This window comes from Ovis aries, chromosome 19, assembly GCF_016772045.2.
Source record: "Ovis aries strain OAR_USU_Benz2616 breed Rambouillet chromosome 19, ARS-UI_Ramb_v3.0, whole genome shotgun sequence".
Lineage (NCBI taxonomy): Eukaryota > Metazoa > Chordata > Mammalia > Artiodactyla > Bovidae > Ovis > Ovis aries.
Window position 1 is genome coordinate 37,409,148 of NC_056072.1, and position 26,933 is coordinate 37,436,080.

Here is a 26,933-nt window from a genome sequence, read left to right on the forward strand (position 1 = left end):
AAATTGATCCTAAAAGGAAATGTGTGTATGTGTTTTTAAAAGGTCATCATGCTTGGGAGGTTTAGGTTTGCAAATTAGAAATTAATGTTCAAGTATCTGGTTTTTAAAAGTAGTGATCCTATGGAATCCAATTGTCTACTTAACTCTAATTATGTTTTAAAGAAAGCCATAATTTCAAGGTAAAAGGAGAAATTTAAAACTCCTTTAGAGAGCTGGACCCGACTTTTTACCAGCTGCCCCCACCCACAAGCTCAGTCCCTGAGGAAATAAGTGTGTGGTTTTTTAGTCTTTGTCTTCCCACATTTGAATAAAAGGAATAAACCAAGAGCCTCAAAAATTAATTTGAATAAGCAGAGCAAAAGCTTAAAAACTGAAGCGACTCCCTAAAAAGGGAGTCAGAATTCCCCTTCCTGTTGTTTATTTCAGACTTCATGAAACAGATTTAAATAATGCTTTCTCCTTTAAAGAGGAAAGCAAGCATTGTAACCGGATGCCCAGGTAACTAATTTGAAAGTGAAAATGCCAGTTTTTACAAGCAGGAGGGGTGTGCCTATGTTTCAAAGCATGTCCATAAATTGTCAGTGGTGTAATCATATTCTCTGGGTTATTCAGATTGTGGAAGTACATTCTCCACATGAAGACTCTTTTTTTCACTTTTTTTTTTTTTCCACTTGAGAGAGGAAAGTGGTCTGCTCCTATCTGCTCCTCTCTGTTTTTTCATTGTTATTTCTGTTTACGGTTGACTGTGATTTCATGAAAATAGACCCTTCAAATTTTTTCTTCCTACTGGTGAAAATTGCTTACATGTGACCCAATGGACAGATTTGTCCATTTGAAATGGCCTTTTAAAAGACAAAGGGTGATTCTAAAGTAAATATTTGATCATGCCCTTTTTCATATACTTTAGACAGTTTTGATGTATACAGCTGCAGTGGTCTTCAAACTAGTCCTAGTTCAAAGGTTGCCCTTTGACCGTCTGTAGGACAAATCTTCCAGGCAATTCAGTTAACGTTCCTGATGTCCAGATTATTCTGAAGTAAGGCAGAGGGTGGGATTAGATCCATGTGTCCGAGGATGTCTAAATCCATGGCTTTGGGAGGTAGAAGGACATGGCAGTAAATAATACTGAACCACATAATGAGAGACTCTCTCCATTTTTTAACTGTATTTCATTCTTTGTGGCTGAGTGATCGTGGGGGAAATTTTAGTTTGGGTGGGCAGGTGTCTCACACCTCTCCAACTCCTACTAATCTCCATTTTTAAGTAACAGCATTGAGAACCTCCATTTTAGAATCTCCTACAAGCAAAAGTAACCAGCTAGAAGCCAGCAGTATGGTTTTGTTTTTACTCTGTATTTAGTTTTATGACTGCCCTATTTTTTCACAAGTGATATTGCTTTTCTATTTATAGTCATACTTTCTTTTCAAGTAAATGTATTCAAGTAAAAAAAGAAATGAGTTAGTTTTTAAAACAGTATTAAGTAAACAGTAGTTCAGGATTACAGCAAAATTCCCAAGGTGTGCATAAATAAAAGAGAGAATGGGAAATAGCAGATTTGAATATCTTTAATGTCCCTCCCTTAATTTTTGTGAGTTTCTGTTTTGAATGAGAGGAAAATCTCTTATGCGAGTTGTTAACCAAAGCCTGGTGAGCAGCCGTCTCCCTCCTACACACAGAGAAACACGCAAGTACTTCCTGAGAGAACACAGAGAGCTCTGAACCAAATTCTCAGTCAGATGGGAACGCCTTGGTTCCCATCTCATTTTGGGAAACAGACGCCATGAGCGTGTTGACCACAATTCTGGCTCATTGGCCTGGAGCCATCCTTTGGTGTCAGGGATCCTTTCCTTGGGCCCATGGAGGTGAGAGTGAAAGTGAAGTTGCTCAGTCCTCTCAGACTTCGCGACCCCATGGACTGTAGCCTACAAGGTTCCTCCGTCCATGGGATTTTCCAGGCAGGAGTACTAGAGTGGGGTGCCATTGCCTTCTCCAGGGGATCTTCCCAACCCAGGGATCGAACCCAGGTCTCCTGCATTGCAGGCAGATGCTTTACCATCTGAGAGTGAGAGTATGATGATCAGTTTGAAGACCTACATCACTTTGTAGAAGAAGGAAGTCCCAGATGCTGACTAGCAGCAAAGCTCTCCCAATGACGTGGCTCTCAGTGTGGTGAGCAGAGAGGGGCAGTGGAGCATGAGAAACGGGTACCAACCACTGGCCTGCCAGAGACTTGTGCGCCAGAGTTTCGAGCCTCTAGGAAGCTGTTTTTATGGTCAACAATCTCTGATAGACACTCACCTAAATAGCCCCAAGCCTGGTGGTATTCAAGTGCCCACCAGGACAGTGAAACCTAATGCACATGTGTTTAATAGGAAAAAAGTCTGAGGCCAGGGCTTCAGGAATCCTCAGGAGCGAAAGATGACCACCACCACCCCCGCCCGCAACCTTCCTCTGTGTCTGTCCAGGTTCGCTACTGCAACTCCCTGGACGAGGAGGAGAAGAGGGAGCTGAAGCTCTTCAGCAACCAGAGGAAACGTGAAAACCTGGGCCGCGGCAATGTGAGGCCCTTCCCGGTCACCATGACGGGAGCCATCTGTGAACAGGTGAGCGCATGGTCTGGGGCGTGCCCGGGGGGTCACTCAGGCATCCTTTCCCTGAATCATTCCTTCAGCAATTACTGTCTTGAGAACCTATTTGGTAGGCCTGGGAGATATAGCAAAAGGTTTGAAAGCTTGGTTTTGCCCTTGGAAGGAGTTCTGTCCTAGGAGAGAAGTCACATAATAATGTCCATAAATAAGAGAAAAAAACTGCAGTGGGGAAGAGAGTTAATGCTGGGAGTGTGAGGTGGCTGTAGTTTTCAGGGAGGTGGCTGGGAAGGCTCCACAGAGACAGTCAGGAACTGAGGGGGTGAGTCCCGTGACGGCAGGGGAAGGCGGGTGAGAGGGAACGGCACATTCAAAGATGCTGTGGCAGGAGCGTTTCCCTTATGGTCCAGGAATAACAGGTTGGCCCGTGTGGCAGGGCAGGAGGGGCAAAGGAGGAGTATGCGCCGGTCAAGTCCAGTTTCATGGAGGGCTGTGTCAACCACTGGAAGGAGAGAGAGGGCCACTGGAGGGATTTGAGCAGAGAAAGGACATGATGGAATTATATTTTAAAATGAGTGCTTTAGAAAGTGGAGTTTGCCTGGACCACGGCCACCCGCTTTCCCAGGATCATCCTAGGACCAGTGCCCTTTAAAGAGGTGGTAAATGGTCATCTCCTTGGGTCTGAGGATTCTTTAGCAAAGTGCATGGACCTCCCTCATTCTTTCTAGGACCTCCCACATTCTTTCTAGGACCTCACTGAGTTGAGAGTTTGGATTTGTGTTTTCTTCTAGTCTCTGTAGAGTGCTCCAGGCATGGTGGAGAAGGGTTTCTAAGAAAACACGGTGGGAATCAGGCCTGCCTGGGTTCACCCTCCCCGACCTCTTGACCTCCAAAAGCCTTCTGGGGTGGATGGTCATGTACTGAGCACTTTTCTTAGCCCTGCTGCTCAAAGAGTGGCCCCATCTAACTCCTTAAGCAGTTAGATGCTTAAGGGACCCATTCAGGCACAGATTGCAAGAGGATACATGACCTGAACTGGTGAAGAAAAGGCAACATACTACCTGAGCAGAGGGGATGCCATTTATTTGGGGGCCCTTTTGGGAAAGGATTTCAGAGAGCGATCTTTGGAAGGCTCAGTGGATGAAATGGAGATGCTACTTAACAGAGGAGCCAGAGCAGCAGAATTGACAATGGGGGTCTTCATCCTTGACACCCACCCCTGAGATGCAGGTGGTCAGAGTTTAAGATGTGAGGTTCTGTGTGGTCCATTCAGAGCCTCTACCACTCTTGGGTGGTTCTCCTTGACCAGCCCAGGAGGGCTCCCCTGAAGCAAAAGGGAAGCTGGGCATTTCGTAGGCAGATGTCGAGAGCGATACAGGACAGCATGGAGACGGAAAGATGTGCGTTTGACACATGATTCTGCCCGACGACCTTGACCCGATTACTTTTCCTAACAGTTTTGTCACCTCCAAAACGTGGGTATTGAATACCTAGGTCGTAGAATCATGGTGGGGGTGAAATGGCATTCTGTATTGTTACAGTAAATAAACAAGGAGGCCATTAGACTGGGGTGGCTCTATTGCCACGGTAGCCTGTATCAGCAGACCAAAACCTGAACCAGTCAGGGTACCAGAATCAGAAAATGACGCTGAAGAACAACCAATTGCAAGCAGCCAGCCGGGCTTTCCCAAATAAGGGGCCCACTTAATCTCTATAGTCACTGAAATACTTCCCTTGCTTCTGCTTCCCTGACTTTGTAAAACTCTCTCCCTGGGTTTCTGTCCCAGCCACCTTCAGTTTGATGCTTGCTACCCAATTCAGATCAGTGTTGGAGCAAATAAACTGGAAAGCTTTAATGTGCCCCCTGGTTTATCTTCTAACAATATGCATACCTCCGCTCTACTAACGTTGCCACGCAAGGCAGGGGTATCACTTTCTGTAACGTAATGTCTTCCTTATGTCTGGTCACTTGCATGAATGAGCTCCCAGAGACTACTCCATGAGACCGGGACTTCATTTTCTCTGAAGCATCTCAGCGCTTTTGATGGCAGTGTGTGGGAAAGGTCTTTCTGCTCTTCAGACGTCGCCCCCAGTCAGCCTCTTAGGTGGGGCTGGACTCTCAGGCCAGTGCCATGATCAGCAGAAAGCCTCCCCCAGACCTGTTGCCTCACACTTTATTGTTCCCTCCAAGACCCTCAGACTCTATTCATTTTATCTTGAGCCCAAGTATAAGCATGGGTTATCATGGATTTTACCCTGCTCCTTTCTGGGCAGGGGAAGGAACTTTGGAAATGAGTGAGAAGATAGGAAAGGGAGAAAAAAGAAGTCCTTGCCGTAGTCTGGCCTTAGGAGCAGTACCTTTTCATCTGGGACTGTGTACAAAGATGTCAGAGGAGGCAGGCCAGAAGCATGCCTGAGAGGCTTCTAGAGAAACCTAGATGATAACAGGTGGGCATGGTTTTAAGAACCCACTCCCCTACCACCCTAAGTGTAGGCCTCACCAGCTCCCCGAGTCCCTGCAGGCTTCCTTCTCGCTCCCCCGTGCCACACAGCCTCTTGCTGCAGGCGTTCGACGTGGCTGGGCCTCCGGCAGGGAGTTTGCAATGTCTCAGAGATAATGAGACCTCCGCTCCATTTGCCTCCTGTCAGCAGAGCTCTTCTGTGTCACTGCACTGACAGACTTTGCCTTTCTCTCCCACCTCTGTGATTCTTTATTTCCTCAGTGACAATGATCTTCGTCTTACTTGTAGGCCCTAGGAAGGGATGGTGGGGGTGGGGGTGGGGGCAAGAGAAACCCGCCTGCCATGCGTGTAAAGCAGGTAGCACGGTCACGCGCTTGAAAGTAAGTGCTCAGTAGTGAGCTAAGGACGCTGGCGGTCGTGTATCTTTTCCGCGTGGCGCTGAGAGCTGGGGGCTGCTGTTCCTCGTACTGACCTGTTTCTGTTCACCTCACAGTGTGGCGGCCAGATCAATGGCGGGGACATTGCTGTGTTTGCATCGCGCGCCGGCCACGGTGTCAGCTGGCACCCACCCTGCTTTATTTGCACCGTCTGCAATGAGCTCCTGGTAGATTTGATCTACTTTTACCAGGATGGGAAGATCTACTGTGGCAGGCACCACGCAGAGTGCCTGAAGCCACGCTGCGCAGCCTGCGACGAGGTCAGAGCTGGCTCCACTCCCTGGGGCCCGCAGCCCCACTGTCACCCCGGGTTTCACCGTGGCCAGCACGTTGCCATGTGGTTCCTGCATGGAGGAAAACCATAGGCCTCTCCAGCCTCTCCTATTAACTCTTTTGAGAGTGGTTCTAGCCCCATCCCTGTTTGCTAGAATGTCCGGGACTGTGACCTGCTTTACTGAATTTGACAGTCTCATAGGAAAACAGTTTCTGGGGCACTAGCTCATTTCAGAACTCTTTTAAAAAGGGGGAGGGGGAGGGATTGTTGTGGAATTTTCAATTGCAGCCAAATCCAAGGGAGCAATCATCATTAGTAATAATGTGTCATTTCTGAATATCTTAAAATCTTGGGTTTCCTGAGATTTGTTGGGACAGATTAGGGTGAGAAGAGAAGAAAATGAGTAGTGTGATGTGATTCCCCCATAATCTGTGAAAGTCCTGATGAGGATTCCGGGGCCGATGGCTACTCCATTAGGATTCTTCTGCCCCCATACACTCACTCACCCAGGTCAGAGAGCAGACTGGACCCAAGTTTCAGACCTCATCTTTCCTCCCAGCTGAAGTACACCCAGGTGTGGTCTGGGAGCTGAAAGGTAGAAAACCTGGGCTAGTGTAAAAGTTGGGAGCAGAAAGGAAAATGTTCTAAGCTTGACCACTTTTACAGGAATAATTTGGGGAAAAGGTCTTGGGCAGGGGGTTCTTCCTGTGCAAAATATACTTTTGGTTCTTTCTTGACCCTGTAAGGTTATGTGGGACCCTGTAAACAACACTCCACTTTGTCACCCAGAGACCACAGATATGTGGCATTTCTTCCTTACAAACTGCCCATCAGAGACTCACTCTTCTAGGAGGACATCTATCAGTCTTAACTAATACGGATTCTCATGCTACTGCTGATGTTCATTAAGAGACACTCTGAGCAGGTAGTTGGTACAAGTTTGTGATTATAGGCAGCGCCTTTCCCTGCCTGCCTTAGTTGCCCCATCTGGAAGCGAGTGCTCTTAATACTTTATCTAATAGGAAATGAAGTAGGATGTTAAAGCACTTTGAAATTTTTGCTTATTGAGGTCTAATTCATACAGCATAAGATTTACCCTTTGAAGGTGTGCAATTCAGTGGTTTTTAGTATATTCGCAAAGTTGGACAACCATTGAAGTGAAGTGAAGTCGCTCAGCCGTGTCCGACTCTTTGCGACCCCATGGGCTGTAGCCTACCAGGCTCCTCTGTCCATGGGATTTTCCTGGCAATAGTCCTGGAGTGGATTGCCATTTCCTTCTCCAGGGGATCTTCCCAACCCAGGGTTCGAACCTGGGTCTCCCGCATTGTAGACACACGCTTTACCGTCTGAGCCACCAGGAAAGTCCATTACTACTGCCTAATTCCAGGTCATTTTTATCATCTAAAAAGAAACCCCAGAAGCATCAGCAGCCACTCCCCTTTCTCCCCTACCCCCAGCCCTGGCAACCATTCATCTAATCTCTCCATGAATTTGTATATTCTGGACATTTTGTATAAGTGGATTAATGCAGCATATGGCCTTCCATGCATCGCTTCATTCACTTAGCATGATGTTTTTGTGGTTAACCCGAGTTACAGCGTGTATCAGTACTTTCCTTTTTATGACTGAATGATAAGCAACTGTATATATCACATTTTGTCTAGCCATTTATTAATTGGTGGGCATTTAAGTTGTTTGCACTTTTAAACTGTTTTAAACAAAGCTGCTGTGGACATTCACACACAGGTTTTTTTTGCGGGCATGTATTTTCTGTCCTCTTGAGTTTATATCCAGGAGTGGAATTGCTGGGCCATATGGTAGTTCTATGTTTAACTTTTTGAGGGGATCTAAACTGTCTTCCAGAGCAGCTACACCATTTCACATTCGCAGCTATCAACAAATGAGAATTCCAATTTCTCACATTCTCCTCAGTAGTTATTACTATCTGTCCTTTAAATTATAGTCACCTGTGCCATGCTGTGCCTAGTCGTTCAGTCGTGTCCAACTTCTTAGGACTCCATGGACTGTAGCCTCCCAGGCTCCTCTGTCCATGGAATTCTCCAGGCAAGAATACTGGAGTGGGTTGCCATGCCCTCCTCCAGAGGATCTTCCCAACCCAGGGATCGAACCCAGTTTCCCACATTGCAGCAGATTCTTTACTGCCTGAGCCACCAGGGAAGCCATATAGTCACCTTAGTGGGTATGAAACAACATCGCATGGTGGTTCTGATCGGATTTTTCCTAATGGCTTATAATGTTTATCTTTTTTTCCATGTGTTTGTTGGCTATTTGCATATCTTTTTTGGGGGAGTAATGTCTCGTTGAGTCTTCTGCATATTTTTTCAGTTGGGTGATTTTCTTTATTGTGTCCTTGTGAAACTTGTTTACATATTTTGGAGTCTAGTCACTTAGATATGTGATTTGTAAGCATTTTCCCTCATCCTGTAGTTATATTTTCACTTTCTTAATGATGTCTTTTGAAGCAGGAACGTTTTGATTTCAGTGAAATCCAGCTTCCATTGTCTCGTTTGTTGCTTATGCTTTTAATGTCATAGCTAAGAAACCATTGCCTAACTGGAAACCGAGTTTTTTAAAATTTGCATCTTTACTTTTCTTCTAGACATTTTATAAATTTTTTGCTTTTACATTTAGGTCTTTGATCCCTTCTCAGCTAACTTTTATATATGGTGTGAGGTCAGGGTTCAGCTTATTCTTTTGTGTGCAGTTATTCAGTTGTACCAGGCAGGTTTATTGAAAAGACTGCTCTTTCCTCCATTGAATATCCTGGTCACCCTTGTCAGTCATCATTTGGCCATAAATGTCTGAGATTATTTCTGCCTTGATTACTGCAGTCTGTAGGAAGTTCTTAAATCTGTGCTTTGAAATCGAAAACAAGTCTGTCTCATGGGTCAAAACAGAAATACCTCTGAGGGTTAGGCGGTTACCGTAAATAAAGGTGACTCATTTTAAGGTAACAGCAAGTGGTGAAAAATATGGCAAACTGCAGAACTCATCACTCACCTGAAAGCAACAACCCCTTTTATTGTCGCCATGCAGGAATGTATAGCACACGTTGCCAAATACTGTATTTTCAAAAGAGAAACCAGGATCCCAGGTGTTTATATGACATTTCTCATTTTCAAAAAATACCATATATAATCCAAATTAAACAGATAATGGCCAAAATGTCCATGAGCTGTCAGCTGTTAGTCCTGCTTTATATTCTTTTCAGTAAACCATTCTTTGTCTGAATACACTGTGGTTAAATTAATCACTGGCCAGGTCAGAAACTGTTTAAATGTGCTTTAGGAAAATCCACATGTGGAAACTGATATAGGTATAGAGTAAATATATATGTGTCTACTTCTGTTTAATAATTTGTGGGCGGGACCAGTTTGCTTACCGTTTTAGTTTGGGGCCCCCTAGCTTTCCTCCTTTACAGTGCGTTCTCATGGCTGTTGCTTATCCACTGACCTTTTGGCCTCTCCATCTGCAGATCATCTTTGCAGATGAATGCACAGAAGCCGAGGGGCGGCACTGGCACATGAAACACTTCTGCTGCTTCGAGTGTGAGACAGTGCTGGGTGGCCAGCGCTACATCATGAAGGAGGGAAGGCCCTACTGCTGCCACTGCTTTGAGTCCTTGTATGCAGAATATTGCGACACCTGTGCCCAGCACATAGGTGAGGCAACACTCGGTGCTCGTCTTGGTCCTACTCTGACTGGATCTCCTTTTGTCTGGTATAGTTAGAATCCCTTTGGTTGCAAGCAATAGCAATCCAACTGATACTCCCTTAAGTGAAAAAGGAAATGTCTTGGTTCATAGTACTGGGAGGATGTTGGTTTCAGGTAAGGATGGATCAAGGGATTGAAGAGAATCTGTTTTGTTTTTTTGTTTTCCTCTGTGTCTCAGCTTGCCTTCTGTTGGCATCATTTGGAAACAGGGTGCCTTCACAAAGTGTCACAATGATCCCCACACTTATACATACCAGCTTTAGCACTGTTCTCTAAAAAGGATGAAATAGTGACTTTTCCAATATCCAAGTCAGGTCCTCCAAACAGAAATGCTATAGCCAGCCATTAGGTCATCTGTTCCACGCTGGAAAGAAATGAAAAGGGGGTTCCTGTTGGTCTACCTGAGTCTTAGACCCACCCCCAAGGCGGGGCTACATGATGGACAGTCTTAACTACCAAGCAGAGGAGGAGAGGTCTCAGAGGAGGGGGAAATATAAAAAGATGTCTTCCACGGCCTCCTCGGAAAACCTCAGGAATCAGCAGAAGGAGGAAACAGAACGGTCCTCTTGGTAGCAAAAGATAGTCAAGGAAACCAAGTGGCGACTGGCATGCATGTCCTGAAAGAAATCAGCAAAAGCCGACCCAGCCAAAAACCAAAGCGAGAGAACCTCAAATAGCTCCGAAGCTATAAACGCCTCAAATAAGTGGCAGATTTGAGATAGTGAAAATCATTTTCCCTTTTCAAGTAACGGATTCGTTCAGCCCTTCAACACTATTCCTGATCATGCAGCATCTGGAGCGTCTTCACTCAGCTCGCCTGTTCTGGCACCTTGAGAATGAGCTGCCCTTTAAAAAGAGAAGAGAAGTTGGCAGTGGATGAATGTCTCTGAGACCAGCAGCCTGATCTTCCTGTGGCTTGTGCAGTTCCAAGAAATCTGCCTGGAGGCTGCCAACTCCTTACCTATCGTGGGGAGGTGTGGAGATCATCAGTCTGGGAGCCCGTTTTACCTCACTTAAAAGATTTTATTGGGAACGAAAAGAGGTGCCCTTGTCTCCCTGGTTCATCAGAAGTGATGCAGTCAGATGAGAAGTTAGTTCATAATTTGAAGGGCTTGGGTGCTGATAAAAGTCACAGCTTTCAGACACCTACTATATCCTCAGGGGTCCTTTGTTGTTGGAGGGTCCATCCCATGGGCTCAGACCTGCCTCCATGGAGCCCTTCTGAGCTGAAGTCCCTGCCAGGCCCAAGAATGAGCAGTGCCATGCCAACCTGTGTCCAGCAGCGTTCCCATCTGGGACCTGGGCTGTCCGAAAAACCCCCTTTCCCCAACCCCTGAAATCTTCACCTCTCACAGCCTGATGCCTCAACTGGGTACCCACCAGCTTCTGTTTCTCACAAGTCAAGGCGGTTAAACAGACATACTTCCCTTTATTCTGAGAGCTAGGAAAGGAAAAGACCCTGATGCTGGGACAGACTAAGGGCAGGAAGAGAAGGGGTCATTGGAGGATGAGATGGTTGGATGGCATCGTCGACTCAATGGACATGAGTTTGAGCAAACTCTGAGAGATGGTGAAAGACAGGCAAGCCTGGTGTGCTGCAGTCCACGAGACTGCAGAGTCAGACATGACTCAGCGACTGAACAACAAGGAAAGGAGGGTCTTGATCTGGACAAGGGGCTGGGGGTGGGACTCGGTCAGGAGAAGTGGTGTGAGGTGCTGACCCAGCACGCTCTCCGTGGCTCTGGGTCTACAGGGAGATGCCTGCTTGGATGAGAGAGGCAGAACGCACAGACACCTTACATACAGCAGCCCTCCCCCCGCTTGTTAGTATTTCTGTTTCTTCTGTCCCTTTTCAGTGAGACTTAAGCCTCTCCAGAAACTGCCACTTAAAATTTTCGCCCAGCAGCCTGGAAGAGAGAAAATACGTCTGTCACCACGGCATGCACACCTCTGTTTTCCCCGTTTTCCCGTTTCTGTCCTCTGTAGCTTTGATTGCCATTCCCTTCTCCTTCCCTCTGAAATCCATAGAAAGACATCCATGCTTTATCAGAAAGGGGGACCACTGTGGCCTGCAGTATTATCACTGCTGTAGTTAAAATGTTGTCCCTGATTTATTTTTTTCCCTTAAATCCACTTTTCTGTAAAACATACTTTTCCTGCAGCAGAGAAAGGGTGCGCTCTGTGTATCATGCATACCACAGTGCATGGATGCTCTGCTCTGACCATATTATCCAAATATTCCCTATTTATACAGCCGCGCAGCGCGAACCCTGCATCAGGCAGCTGTTGCCAGGGCAACGGTACTTTTGCCTGCACACAGCAGAGTAAACAGTCCTATAAACAGACCAAGGCTGTAGCAGCGGTAGACATATACACCCTCAGAGAAGTACTTAAAGGGCTTAGAGAGGGAATAAAAAAGGAACGCTTAGATGTGGAATGGCCAAGCCCTTTTCCAGATGTTTAGAGTTCAGGAGCAGTTCAGAGCACCATCTGACATCGTTGATGTTTATCAGGGACCGTGTTCCTGTGCCGGCTGGGCCGCTTTGGAACACGCCTCATCCTCCTCTCTCCCCACCACGACCCAGCCTTGTGTGGGGCCCCCACCCCCAGAACCAGGCCCGCACTGCTGCATCTGAGCGTGTTCCCTTGCAGGAGCACGGAGAGGCAGCTGGTGGAGCACAGGCCGTAGGGACTGGACTTCCCACACCTCTGACAGGCAGCGGGTGAGGCTGCAGCTGCAGGGGAGGCCGCGCTGAGTCGGAGCTCACAGAGAGGACCCAGGGCAGCCGGGCGTCAGCTCCAGTTCTCCGGACGAGGAGGACGGGGACGGGGAGGACCTAGCCAGCCTCAGCTCTTTCTTGGGTCGCATCCAGGTAGCAGCCCTCAGGGCAGAGAGAGACAGGTGTTGAGACCTCATGAACACACAAGAAGACCAGGAGTTAGCAGAGTCTAAGCACTGACTGCATCTTAACTCGGTTCTCACAGCAGCCGCATGAAGTAAGCACTGTTGTCATCCCTGTTTTAGTGTAGAGGAGACGCAGGCCTAGAGACGTGAAGCCACTTGCCTAGGGTCACACAGTCCTTCGGCGGCTGTGCTAAGCTGATGGGTTTCAGGGTCTTTATAACCTGCTGGCGTGGTGTGGAGCTGTGGTTTGAACCTGTATTTGTCTGAGTCCTGAGGCCTCACTCTTAAGTACTAGGGGCTTCTGCTCCCTCCAGTAGCCTGGTGAGGGAAGTGTTTTTGTAGGGCTTTTGCTTTAACTTTCTATTGGAGTATATAGGCGCTTCACAATGTGGTGTTAGTCTCTACCAAACAGAAAGTTAATCAGCCGTACATCTCTCTCTCTCTCTCTCTCTCTCTATATATATATATATATATATATATAGATAGATGTACTATTTATATAGACGTCTCTCCGTATATATATATATCCTCTTTGGGAGGATTTCCTTCCCATTTAGGTCACCACAGAGCATTGAGTAGGGTTCCCTGTGCTACACAGTAGGTTCTTAGTTTCTGTTTTATGCATAGCATCAATAGTGTATATATGTCGATCCCAATCTCCCAGTTTATCCCACCCCCTTTTCTTCTTGGTGTCCATACATTTGCTCTCTACATCTGTGTCTCACTTTCTGCTTTGCAAATAAGATCATCTATATCAACTTTTTTCAGATTCTACATATATATGTTTAATATGATATGTTTTTCTCCTTGTGACTTACTTCACTCTGAATGTCAGCCTCTAGGTCCATCCATGTCTCTACAGATGACCCAGTTTTGCTCCTTTTATCGCTGAGTAATATTTCCTTGTGTGTGTGAAGCCCCAGCTCTGGGCCTGCTGTCTCTAGCCCCATCCCTGCCAGTTCTCACTCCTCCTGGGGAAGTGGTGCTGTGACAGGGAGTTGATTGAGTCCCTCACTCACCTTGGGGTGCCCTTGTGGCTTCTCGTGTCCCTGTAAATACCCCCTTTTGGTCCCTGTAGCCTGATACCTAAATAAGCAGAGACCCCCTTAGTTTGGGGAGGAGCTCCCAGGAGAAGATCATATCTTACTCGGCCACAGGTGACGGTTCCCATCCATACTGCCTTTCAGGGAAGACATTTATCACGAGCTATGAGGAGTCTTGCCAAGGTCCCCTCCTATCCCACAGTCACTGCTGGATCTGCACTCCTAGGGGGTGAGGGAAGGGGCCCCCACCGCTGCTGGCTCCCATTCTGCCTGTTTAGTAACTGCAGTCAAAAGGTTTCCCTGTGTGGTTACCTCAGTAACAGACGCAGGTGCCTCTCTCACTGACCTGGCGCAGGTCACGTGCACACCCTTAAACTAGTTATTGGGCTGGGAGGAGATATGGTATTTTTACTGAACAGGGCCAGTCCAGCGATGGCTTCAGCCCCACCCAAAGCTCATGGCCCAAGGGTGGCAGGAAGATGGTGTCCCACCAGGGGGTTAAGTCCTGTACCCGTAAGAGGGCAGAACACCCAGGGGTATGGGAAGTTCCTAGAAGCAGGTGTGACAAGATTATATAAACCAGGCGTAGCTTTGGCACAGGGAGGAAGTTACACAAGGGATATGCATACTTATGGTAAGGAGATGTCTTTGACAAACCAGGTCCAAGTTTTTCCTTACCATGAGCTGAAATCCACTTTTTTCCTTTCCACTGAGCTGCTAAACTGATGTCCCCTTAGAGTGTTATAGGGTAGTGAAGGGATTCAGTTCGCTTGCCCAATTCGCATGTGAAGAGGCCCTGGGGCATGAGCCGTGTTCATGGAGATACCCCGGAAACGTCATCATCTAACTTCACTTTTAGTAATTAATAGATGCACGTATGTAGTGACTCACTGTCAAGCAGTATTCGTGCTGTGAAGAAAATACAGCAGGTGAGGATGGACAATGGTCAAGGGTAGCTGTGAGGGTGGACAGGACCACGAAGTAGTCCTGAGTAGTGAAAGAGACGATTATCAAGGTCATGGTTAGGAGCCAGACATGCTGGGTACAGATCTCGTCTGTGATTGCTAGCTCTTCTGCGCTGAGCAAGTTATTTAATTGCCTATGCCTCTGTGTTCTCATCTGAAAAGTGGACATAGTATTAGAGATCTGCCTTCTGCAGTTGAGAGGTTAAGTGAGTTCACATATATGCAAAGCATTTAAAGCAGTGATTCTCACACCTGAGTATCATTATTGCTATTTATCTGGAGGAATGTGCCCTGGGCAGAAGGATTCATGGACGGGCCACTTTGACCTGGTTTCTCTGCCCTCAGGGCACATGAGTTAAGGAGGACCTGACTGGTAAAATACGGCAACTGTCATAATAAGACATGACTGTTTACACGAGAGCCTGATAGTCGACCTATTGACATTTTATTCTGCAGCCTCTAGAACCCTGAGCCAAGCCAGGGTGCTGTACGTTTCACGTCGTGTCACAGAGCTGTGAGCAGCTCATCACCCTATTCGTGTCCCTTCTTTTCCCAGGAATTGACCAAGGTCAAATGACCTATGACGGCCAGCACTGGCACGCCACCGAGACTTGTTTCTGCTGCGCTCACTGCAAGAAGTCGCTCCTGGGGCGGCCCTTCCTCCCCAAACAAGGCCAGATCTTCTGCTCGCGGGCCTGCAGCGCCGGCGAGGACCCCAATGGCTCAGACTCCTCTGATTCCGCCTTCCAGAATGCCCGGGCCAAGGAGTCCCGGCGCAGTGCCAAGATCGGCAAGAACAAGGGCAAGACGGAGGAGCCGCTGCTCAACCAGCACAGCCAGCTGCAGGTGAGCTCCAACCGGCTGTCGGCCGACGTGGACCCCCTGTCACTGCAGATGGACCTGCTCAGCCTGTCCAGCCAGACGCCCAGCCTCAACCGAGACCCCATCTGGAGGAGCCGGGACGAGCCATACCACTATGGGAACAAGCTGGAGCAGAGCCAGCCGCAGAGCCCCTTGCAGCTCCTCAGCCAGTGCAACATCAGAACTTCATACAGCCCCGGCGGGCAGGGCGCTGGAGCCCAGCCCGACGTGTGGGCCAAGCACTTCGGCAACCCAAAGAGGAGCTCGTCACTGGCCATGAAGGGCCATGGTGGGAGCTTCATCAAGGAGTGCCGGGAGGACTACTACCCGGGCAGGCTGCGGTCCCAGGAGAGCTATAGCGACATGTCCAGCCAGAGCTTCAATGAAACCCGGGGCGGCATCCCAGTCCCCAAGTATGAGGAAGAGGAGGAGGAAGAAGGGGGCTTGTCCGCTCAGCAGTGTCGGACCCGGCACCCCATTAGCTCGCTGAAGTACACTGAGGACATGACGCCCACCGAGCAGACCCCACGGGGCTCCATGGAGTCGCTGGCGCTATCTAATGCAACAGGTATGTTCTGGTCTCCTGGTACCCTGAGAATGTTCTTGGGGTCCTCTGATTGCTGGTCCTCAGGATTTTTGAGTCATGCCCGCCACATGCCCCTCCACCAGGTTGTCGAGGAAGGTGAACCCCATGCCGATGGCTCCTTTGATTGGATTCCTCCTAAGTGGAGCCTGACACAGGGGTTAAGGTGCCTGTGATGAACATGCTGCAACATGCTGCCAAGGAAGAGGAGCGAGAGAAACAGGGGAGGACAGGGGCAGGAGCCAAGTGGAAAACAGTGTCTGGGCTGGGGTCGCGCTTCAGCCTGAGCCCACAGGGGCTTCTGGAGGATGAGTGGGACCATACGGTGAGGTGGGTTCCTTCTTGGGACAAAGGGACTGATGCTTTGCTCAGCCATCTCAGTCAGTCATTGGTCCTGGGCAACTGGAGGGCTACTTGGGGATCAGGTTGTGGATGTGGGTACAGGGGCAGGAGAGCACCTCTCAGCCAAAAGCGACATTAAAGAGAAACGGTGGGAGGTTGTGAGCTGGTATCTCATTAGGGAGCTGGTTTTAGTGTGTGGATAAAGATGAAAGAAATGAGGATAGATAAGGAGCAAGCAGGCTGGCTGAGACGGACAAGTGTTGAGAGAGACACAGGACAGACAATCCATTGCCTGCTCTTGCCAACTAAATTGTCCAGCTGTTTTGTGTACAAGTGTAGACAATGTCAGCATTCCCCAAGATGACACTATGCAAAGTGTCATCTGAGGAGCGGGTCTGTCCACAGTGCACCCTGAGATAAGTACTGATGTTAACAGTGTTTACGCACTCTGGGAGCAATTTGACATTATTGCAACATCCAAGCGCATGTTCAGTGGGCTTGTCTCTGCTGGTTCAGGTGTGGACCGGACAGGGTATTACAGACCGGTGGGTGAGTTGTCTGTGGCATATGCTGGGTGTCAGTCCTGTTCAGGTGGGTCACATATCAGACCACACTGGGCTGAAATATGAAAACTGGTCCTTCGCTCCAGATAGATGGAGAAATAGGAGCATTGAGTGTCTCTGCCTTTTGTGGATGGATCACCAGGAAGGAGACATATGTCTGTCCTTTCCAGTAGGGATCCCAGAGTCCAATGTGTCTGTCCCAGTAGAAAATGTGACAGCCTTATGCACGTCAGCTCCCTCTGGAGGGACAGCCGCCACTGGGCTCCAGCTGGTTGTTGCCGCTTGCAGGAATGTTTATTTATTTATTCAACTAAGAGTGATATAGCACTCGCCATGGGCCAAACATTCTTCCAAGCACTTGATAAATATTCACTCAGTTAAATCATCACAACTCTTAACATTCTCAGTTCAGAGTAGAAGAAACTGAAGCACAGAGAGGTTGAAGCACTTGCCCAAAGTCATCCAGCTTTTCAAAGCAAAGATTGGAACCTCTGCATGTGACCCCAGAGCAGCGCTCTTCCGCACTTCAGGCTGCCAACCTCATCTGAGCTCCATGCTCTCATATCTTCCAGGTTCCCAAATAAGTTAAAATTATGGATTTTTTTTAATGTAAAGCCTATTGGAACTCTCTGCTGGATGCAAAACGCATCTCTGAGTTGTAGGATGTATGTATGTTGTGTTATTAAACTCATCATCCTCTCCGATGCTTTCACAGCTGTGTGCTTCTTTGTCTTGGAGGACAGAAAGCAGATATCTTTACCCCCATGTTTCAGATGAAAAAAATGAGGTCTTGATGACTAAGCATGTTGCCTAATGTCATACAACGGTGCAATTAGCACAGAGTGATGACTGCCTGGCTTCCAGCCCAGTTTGTGCTGTTCTCAAAAGATTTATATGCTATAATTATTTAAGAGGCCAGGAGATATGTATGTAATTCAGACTCTGAAGTGGAGTTTCTCGAAGCTAGACCACCTGTATCAGAATCATTGGCTGCTTGATTGAAACATGAATTGATTAAAACATCCCCTCCAGGCCCAGTATATCAGACCCAGTAGAGATGGGGTCCAGGAACCTGCATTTTGAACAACTCCCTGCTGGTGCTCATATAACCACTGTCTAGAGCAGTTGTTCTTGGGTTTGTCTGTTCTGACTTGATTGTCCTCACAATGTAACTTAGGAGGAAATCAGGAGATCCTGATTGGAGGTTCAGTTCAGTTCAGTCGCTCAGTCGTGTCAGACTCTTTGTGACCCCATGAATCACAGCACGCCAGGCCTCCCTGTCCATCACCAACTCCTGGAGTTCACCCAAACTCATGTCCATCGAGTCGGTGATGCCATCCAGCCATCTCATCCTCTGTTGTCCCCTTCTCGTCCTGCCCCCAATCCCTCCCAGCATCAGGGTCTTTTCCAATGAGTCAACTCTTCACATGAGGTGGCCAAAGTACTAGAGTTTCAGCTTCAGCATCATTCCTTCCAAAGAACACCCAGGACTGATCTCCTTCAGAATGAACTGCTTAGATCTTGCAGCCCAAGGGACTCTCAAGAGTCTTCTCCAACACCACAGTTCAAAATCATCAGTTCTTCAGTGCTCAGCTTTCTTCACAGTCCAACTCTCACATCCATACATGACCACTGGAAAAACCATAGCCTGGACTAGAGGGACCTTTGTTGGCAAAGTAATGTCTCTGCTTTTGAATATGCTATCTAGGTTGGTCATAACTTTCCTTCCAAAGAGTAAGCGTCTTTCAATTTCATGGCTACAGTCACCAACTCCAGTGATTTTGGAGCCCCCCAAAAATAAAGTCTGACACTGTTTCCACTGTTTCCCCATCTATTTCCCATGAAGTGATGGGACCAGATGCCATGATCTTCGTTTTCTGAATATTGAGCTTTAAGCCAGCTTTTTCACTCTCCTCTTTCAAGAGGCTTTTTAGTTCCTCTTCACTTTCTGCCATAAGGGTGGTGTCATCTGCATATCTGAGGTTAGATGGTTACTATGTATTAAATTGTACTACACTGTGAGGTGCAGGAGGGCAAGGCCATGTCCACATTAGCTCACTGCAACCTTAGCACCTTGCAGAGGCATGGCACCCACTAAGTGTAATCTCTAACAGTAACTCAGAGGGTGTCAGGCATTGTGCTAAATTCTTTATGGAAATTTACTTATTTAATTCCCACAACAACTCTACAAGGCAATGTTACCGTTTCAGTTTGAAGATGAAGACAGTAAAAGAGTTCCCTGGTGGTCCAGTGGTTAGGATTCAGCGCCTTCAGTGTCATGGTCTGGATTCAGTCCCTGGTCTGGGGACTGAAATCCCACAAGCCATGTACTGTGGGTCCCCCCAACCCCCCCCCAAAAAAGATGAGGACAATGTGAGACAGTGAGACAGAATAGATAAGCCAGGTTTGCCCAAGGTCACATAGGTATTAAACCACAAACTCCGGTTTCCAGCTGGCAGACTGGCCTACAGCCCATGCTCTCCTTCCTTCTGCTGTAGCTCGTAGGGCAGGCGCTCCAGTCACAGCTGCTGACTGAATGAATGAATGAACAGAGAAACTGCCTTTCCCTTCCCTCACTCCGATCCACGTTTGCATTTTGATTCTCCAGGTCCCAGCTCTCCCTGACCCTTCACTCCTTATAGAATCTGGCTGATCCTTAAGGAACAGCCCTAGCATCAGTCTCAGCACTGTCCCCCTTCCTGGGGACCAGCTGACAGTCCGGCTGTTGTGTGGCACCTGGCTGAAGTCACCACTCCCAATTCCAGCTCTCTTCTATGTGTGCTCCAGCGTGACTTGAACCCAGACTCCACCTTGCGCTGTGGCTGCGGTCTCCTCCCCATGAGTGCCTCCTGCCCGGGTGCCCACGCCGGGATGGTTTGTACTCGTCTCCTTTGTCTTTCCTGCCTCTCACCTGGGCACGTCACCTCAGACCACCTCCCTTGCTTCTGCCGTTCAGTTCTCCATTGGCACTTGGGCTCTCAGGCTTCCCTCTAGCCCCGCCTGAGCCTAACAGACCCATCAGCAAACTGGCTGCACAGGAAAAGGAATCCTTGTCTCTTCAGAGAGTCACTGTGCAAATCTCTGGACTGTGAACACCACCCTTCCTGTGAAGACGCAGATCGAGGTTCAGAGTAAGGGCTTTGAAGACTGCCACACCTAGGGCTCAGGTCCTGGCCATTAGTGGGGGCCATGGGGAGGTCACAATGTCTGTGCACTTTAGTGTCCTCATGTACGCCTTACACTTTAGTGTAAAATGGGTATAATAATCAGACTTCTCTCACAGGGCTGTTATGAAGACTGGAAGAGATGTTATATGTGAAGTTGTTACCAGGCCACGTCCCAGTCAGCAATCTCTCATGATTCTCTTCACTTATATCATCACCATCAAGCATCCCTGCCGTGGCACAGGGTTCAGGGCGCAGGCTCTGGAGCTAGGAATCCCGGCCCTCTACTTCCAAGCCGTGTGGCCTCGGGCTACTTACCCTCTCTGGGTCTCACTACCTCACAGAGGTGCTGTGAGTTACTTTCTGTAAAGTACTTAGAACCGTTCCTAGTACGTGATAAATATCCGGTAATAGTAGCTGTTGTTGATTTTGTTACTCTTATTTATAATACTGAAATCACCCAGGCTGCAAGCTGCTTTAGAGGCACGGTTAGACAATGGCAGGGTCCACGAGCTTCTGCAGTGGACTTCCCTGGTGGTCCAGTGGTTAAGAATCCACGCTTTTACTGCAGGGTTTGCGGGTCCGATTCCTGGTCAGGGAACTATCTCCCACGTGCTGCACAGTGCAGCTAATTTTTTTTTTTAAAGAGCTTCTGCAAGATTCCATTTAGTGGGGGGTGCAAATGGTGACCAAGCCCGCCTGATTCACTCTGAGTGAGCAGAAGGAATGGACATTTGCCAATGATAGGGGACAGCCCACTCCTACTTCTAAACCAAAACTGCAGGTGTCCAGCTGAGATTTGAGGCGGGCAAGCCACTGGGGCTCCCTGGCTTTTCAGACTTGCTGTAAGGGAAAAATGCTGCCCACAAAAAGCTCATGCTTCATGCCAGATTAAACACTGCAGACATAGTTAATAACAAGTTACTGGCCATGGAAGAGAAAAAAAAAAATCCATTATCTTGAAACCTAGTTTTCACTGAAGGATCAAGGTATTTTTGACTGAGCCTTTTGTGATTTGTACTTTCACTCCCAGGGATTCCTTGGTGGCTGAGTGGTAAAGAATCCTCTTGACGCAGGAGATGCAGGCTTGATCCTTGGATCAGGAAGATCCTCTGGAAAAGGGAATAGCTACCCACCCCAGTTTTCTTGCCTGGAAAATCCCGTGGACAGAGGAACAGCTCATGAAAGGGTCAGATACAACTCAGCGACTAAACAACCTTCACTCATAGCCTGGGATTCTAGGGTTTAAAGATACATACAGTTCACAAAGCTGTCTTCTCAAAAAACTGAATTTTCCAGCAAAATTCACATGCAACAGTAAGGGTCAGCAGCAAAAACACAGACTTTCCAAGTCTAGTTAACACCACGTCCTTGGTGTATGTGAAAGGCATTTAGAGTGAGGTCCCATGGTGAAGGATGCTACGAACGGTGCTGCAAATATTAGCTATAATCTCCCTTCCAGCACTGCTGTGTCTGACAGATCCATGGAAACACAGAGGCTCAAAATGGATTTCGTTTTCCATGTTCTTCTCAGGTTGATTAGGGGAAAGAGGAGCCCACAGAAACAGTTTCAAACCTAAAAATGCAAACCTACACAGTAGCTGGATGGTGGGAGATACCAGAAGCCAAAACATCCCAAGAGGCCAAAACCATGCGCAAGTATGTTTAGGATGAGAGAAAAAAATAAAAAATAAACACTCAGGTAACCATTGGAGACAGTCATGTGTGTCAAAGACTATATTAGTGTGTTTAAGTGTATGATCATTTCCTTCTACAGAAACCCTACAAAGGAAGTCCTATTACTCATCAAATGCCATTGATGAGGCCATTGAACCTTAAGGAATTTAAGTGACTGCTTTAAGGCCACACAGCTCCTATAGGAAGGCTGGATTTGAACCTAGGAAGTGTAACTCCAGAAATGGTACTCCAAACCAAGAATTGTTAGAATTTGAAAAACCAGGGCTCAGAACAGAATTCCCAAAGATATGAATGATAGTGAAAGTCACTCAGTCATGTCAGACTCTTTGTGATCCCATGGATTATACAGTCCACGGAGTTCTCCAACCAGAATATCAGAGTGGGTAACCGTTCCCTTCTCCAGGGCATCTTCCCAACCAAGGGAGAGAACTCAGGTCTTCCACATTGCAGGTGGATTCTTCACTAGGTGAGTCACCAGGGAAGCCCAAAGAGATTAGTAATGGGGTTGAAATTCTGCCCATCCTAACAGCTCACTCCCTTCATCTGTGCCGTCCATAGGGTAGCCTCTGGTTTAGCTACACGTGGTGATTGAAAATGAAACTGATTAAAATGAAATGAAATTTAAAATTCAGCTCAAGGCTGGTGAGCACGTGAAAGGTGGCTTGTATAGCTGATGGCCTGAAATTTTCATTTCATTTCATCTTGATTACTCAAATTTCAATAGTCACATGTGGCTTGTGACAAAGTCACAATATGGGTTGTGGCTACTGTATTAGACAGTGCTGGTCTGGGCAATTTTTCTCAGCTCTGTCAGACGTGGGTCAGGGCTGCTTTCCAAAAAGTTCTCAGAGACAGAGGGGCATTTGCTGCTTTGCCCAAGGATCTATAGAAAATCTTGAGGATAAATTACCTGCCTTTTCCTTAGGGTCAGAGACTATATATTCTTCAAATGTGCTTAGTTGGTCTTTCCAACATTCTCCAGCCTCTAGCCTCCAATCTTCCAGATGGTCAAGCTGGTTTTAGAAAAGGCAGAGGAAACAGAGATCAAATGGCCAACATCCGCTGGATCATTGAAAAAGCAAGAGAGTTCCAGAAAAACATCTATTTCTGCTGTATTGACTATGCCAAAGCCTTTGACTGTGTGGATCACAATAAACTGTGGAAAATTCTGAAAGAGATGGGAATACCAGACCGCCTGACCTGCCTCTTGAGAAACCTATTCGCAGGTCAGGAAGCAACAGTTAGAACTGGACATGGAACAACAGACTGGTTCCAAATAGGAAAAGGAGTACATCAAGGCTATATATTGTCACCCTGCTTATTTAACTTCTATGCAGAGTACACCATGAGAAATGCTGGGCTGGAAGAAGCACAAGCTGGAATCAAGATAGCTGGGAGAAATACCAATAACCTCAGATATGCAGATGACACCACCCTTATGGCAGAAAGTGAAGAGGAACTAAAAAGCGTCTTGATGAAGGTGAAAGAGGAGAGTGAAAAAATTGGCTTAAAGCTCAATATTCAGAAAACGAAGATCATGGCATCTGGTCCCATCACTTCATGGGAAATAGATGGGGAAGCAGTGGAAACAGTGTCAGACTTTATTTTGGGGGGCTCCCAAATCACTGCAAATGGTGATTGCAGCCATGAAATTAAAATACTTCTTGGAAGGAAAGTTATGACCAACCTAGATAGCATATTCAAAAGCAGAGACATTACTTTGCCAACAAAGGTCCATCTAGTCAAGGCTATGGTTTTTCCTGTGGTCATGTATGGATGTGAAAGTTGGACTGTGAAGAAAGCTGAGTGCCGAAGAATTGATGCTTTTGAACTGTGGTGTTCAAAAGACCTTCCTTTTCAAAAGAAGACTCTTGAGAGTCCCTTGGACTGCAAGGAGATCCAACCAGGCCATTCTGAAGGAGATTAGTCCTGGGTGTCCTTTGGAAGGAATGATGCTAAAGCTGAAACTCTAGTACTTTGGACACCTCATGCGAAGAGTTGACTCATTGGAAAAGACTCTGATGCTGGGTGGGGTTAGGGGCAGGAGGAGAAGGGAATGATAGAGGATTAGATAGCTGGATGGCATCACCGACTTGATGGACATGAGTGTGAGTGAACTCCGGGAGTTGGTGATGGACAGGGAGGCCTGGCGTGCTGCCATTCATGGGGTCACAAAGAGTCAAACACGACTGAGTGACTGAACTGAACTGAACCATCTAATTGTACTATTTAAAATTACATCAGTGGTAAATGTGAGGCTAGGAGGGTATACAGAGAGGGCTCTAGCTAAGTTAGGAAGATCAGAGAGGACAGAAAAAAAAAATGTTTAAGGGGGTAAAGGGGAAGGCACATTCCAGGTAGCAAGAGCAGCACGTGCAAAGATCCTGTAGTAGGATGTATGGCTAATATAAAGACCTGAAAGAAGGCCCTATGGCTGGGTGATGCACAGAGGATAATAAGGCTGGAAGGCACAGAGGGAATAGTGCAGAACCATTTCAGATAGTTTAAGGGTTTGGGCCTTTCCACTAAGGACAGTGGAAAGCACTTGAAGTTACAGGCCAACAGGGAAGGAAGTGACATGATCAGGTTTGCATTCTGGAAAGATGGCTTCAGCTGCTATGTGGGGAATTGACTTTAAGAGGGTAAGTGCTGCTACAGAGAGACCCATTAGGAGGCCATCCAGGATGTGCAGCCGGGAGAAGAGATGAAGGCGGCAGCCTCCACGGTGTAAACAGCAGTGACTGAAGAGCGTGCACGTGATGTGACCTAGGAGAGGAAACTGGCAGAGCTTTTCGGTGCCCTGGGGTAATGATCCCGGGAGGCAAAATTGCGTGGATGTGAAAACATCAAAGTTGAATCAGTTTGCCTACTCTGTGATTTTTTGACCCAGCCCAGCATTGGCAGAAAGTCCACGCATCATTGGCTTGGATACTCAGACACACAACAGAGGTAGAAACCTGCCATCTTTGATTAGTGTTGTATTGGCGTGGCACATCCACACCTTTATTATCTTTTTATTGAGCTATAGTTGATTCATAATATCAAATCAGTTTCAGGTATACAACATAGTAATTCAATATTTCTATAGATGATACTCCTTTTAAAGTTATTTCAAAATAATGGCTGTATTTTCCTGTGCTTTATTATATGCCCTATTGCTTATTTCTTATAAGCATATATGCATAGCACGTTCACACCTTTAACACATCACCTACACGCCTTGACAAGGAAAGCTCAGTTGCACAACAACTGGACGTATTGATTGCTAGCGGGTAATGGGATAATTTTTTTTTTTTTAACATTTATGGCAAACTTAAAAAGAAGGGCAAAGAAACTTCAGTGTGAGTCTGAAGTAACAAATGGAACAGTCCACTTTACCAAGAATGTCTGAGATGTTTCTTAATCCTTTTAATGCGAAACATTTGTGTATTTAATTTGGGACAGGAACATTTCTCCCATTCTTCTGCATAGCTTAGATATCCATCCTCTAACCCAATTTCTGTATTTAAATTGTTGGATAAAACTTCCTAAGCAGCTGGCACCCGTGACTCGAGGAGTTAGCCCTCAAAGGTTCTCATAAATCATATGGCCCAGGACTTTCTGATCCTTTCCTCCATGGGGAAGACATGGAAGATGCCCAATCTGGAATTACAGGTTCGAAAACCTGGAACTCATCTTGAGTTCTGTTGTTTGGTCCCAGAGCCAACCCCAGGTCTACTTGGGGAAATGCACAGGGATCATCTTTGTTCACTGGAATTATGAAACTCTTGTTTGCAGGCCTCAGAATCCCAATTCCAATGGGTGTAAACAAACAAGATTTTGTTTTTCATCACAAAGTACAGAGTTCCCAGAATGGGAATTCCTGGTACAGCTGGATCCAGGCACACAAATGATGGCATCAGGACTCAGCCTCTTTCCTGTTTCCATTCTTGTTTTCTGCATAGTGGCATCCTTCTCAGGTGACTCTTCCCCGGAGTAGGAGAGAGTGCTTCACAACCCCAGGCTAACATCTGTTAACATCAGGTCAGGGAGAATGGGCTGATCTTCTTTAATAGTGTCCGTGACACTCCCAGAATTGAGTTGCATTTGCGTGACTTTGGTCACCTAACATTTGTTATACTAACTCCCAGGTTGGGAGGGAGCTGGAGGGAATCATTGCTCTGATTGGCCAAGCCTGGATCACATGTCCATCCTGGGAACTGGGCAAGTAGTGTCAAGGTCATCAAAACTGTAGGAATGGAAAATGGAGAAGAGCTTCTCAAAGGGAAATCCAGATAGTCTTTACGAAAGAGGAGGGATGGTGCTGCAGGAGTACAAACCACAGGTATGGCACCCATCTGGGGCTGAGCACCCCCCACACACACACCTTGATCTGGTTCCTTCCTCCAAAAGCCCCACCATTTAAACTTGACATCAAATGTCCATTATGGTTGTTAGCCATGTTTTTTGTTTGTTTGTTTGTTTGTTTTAATGGAGACAAAGCTCTGGTCTTTGGGACATGTCCCTGTGCTGATTGTAATGTGAAGGTTCTAGATGGTTTAGAGGGGCAGGTTAGATGGGACCCAACCTTCTGGCTCTGTGTTGAGGATGTGATTCAGGAGTGCTTTCTGACTGGTTTCATGGGCTGACTTCCTTGGTGCACGCCGCCCCCCCCCCCATGAAAGCGTGCCCTCTTGGCATTTCTCGGTTCTGAAACAGGCTCACAGACTGGGGACCAGATGAAAGGCAGCAGAGTGAATGTCATAGGAGAATCTGTTTGTTCCTTATTTTTTGCTGAGTCAAAGCTTTGGTGTGTGGGAAAGCAGAGGACATTGTCAGAGCCAGGGGAGACAGATGGGGAACAGTGGACAGACAGAGCCCAATCCACAGTAGCTACCTGTCATGGTCTCACTGATATTTTCCAGGTCCAGAGAAACTTTTCCAGTGTCCTGGTTTTTAATAACCACTCAGGAGGCTTATTTATAACCTCCTTGGGCATGAGCAGTCAGCTGTGCTGAGAGTAAGTAACCGTGGTTGCTGACAGGAGAGAAAAGATCGCTGATTTTATTCATTTTATTACTGAAAAGGCAACACTGGAAAAAAGAAAATGGGTCTAGAGTGGAGACCAGAGGATGATGAGCTTTTTAGACTCATAAGATTTTTCAAAGTGAATTTTTAAAGATTGAGTGTGCATTTGTCTCAGAACCTTTGAATCTGGGAGTTTCACATGGGAAATCAGATAGTTCTTATCCACTTGAAAATGGTTTTGAAACTCAGATTTTTAAGATCTATGCCTTTAAAATATTGACAGCTAGTAAAATGTAAAAGAGGAAAATG

General features: G+C 47.0%; 1 protein-coding gene across 1 annotated transcript in view; it reads left to right on the plus strand.

Moving 5' to 3' along the window:
• PRICKLE2 (prickle planar cell polarity protein 2) overlaps window positions 1–26,933 on the plus strand; it is a 351,661-nt gene that overhangs the window by 289,766 nt on the left and 34,962 nt on the right. The window contains exons 5-8 of the mRNA XM_042236613.2: window positions 2,466–2,603; window positions 5,541–5,744; window positions 9,255–9,441; window positions 14,963–15,835. Coding sequence (XP_042092547.1) covers window positions 2,466–2,603; window positions 5,541–5,744; window positions 9,255–9,441; window positions 14,963–15,835 — 1,402 coding nt within the window. The remainder of the gene's footprint in view (window positions 1–2,465; window positions 2,604–5,540; window positions 5,745–9,254; window positions 9,442–14,962; window positions 15,836–26,933) is intronic.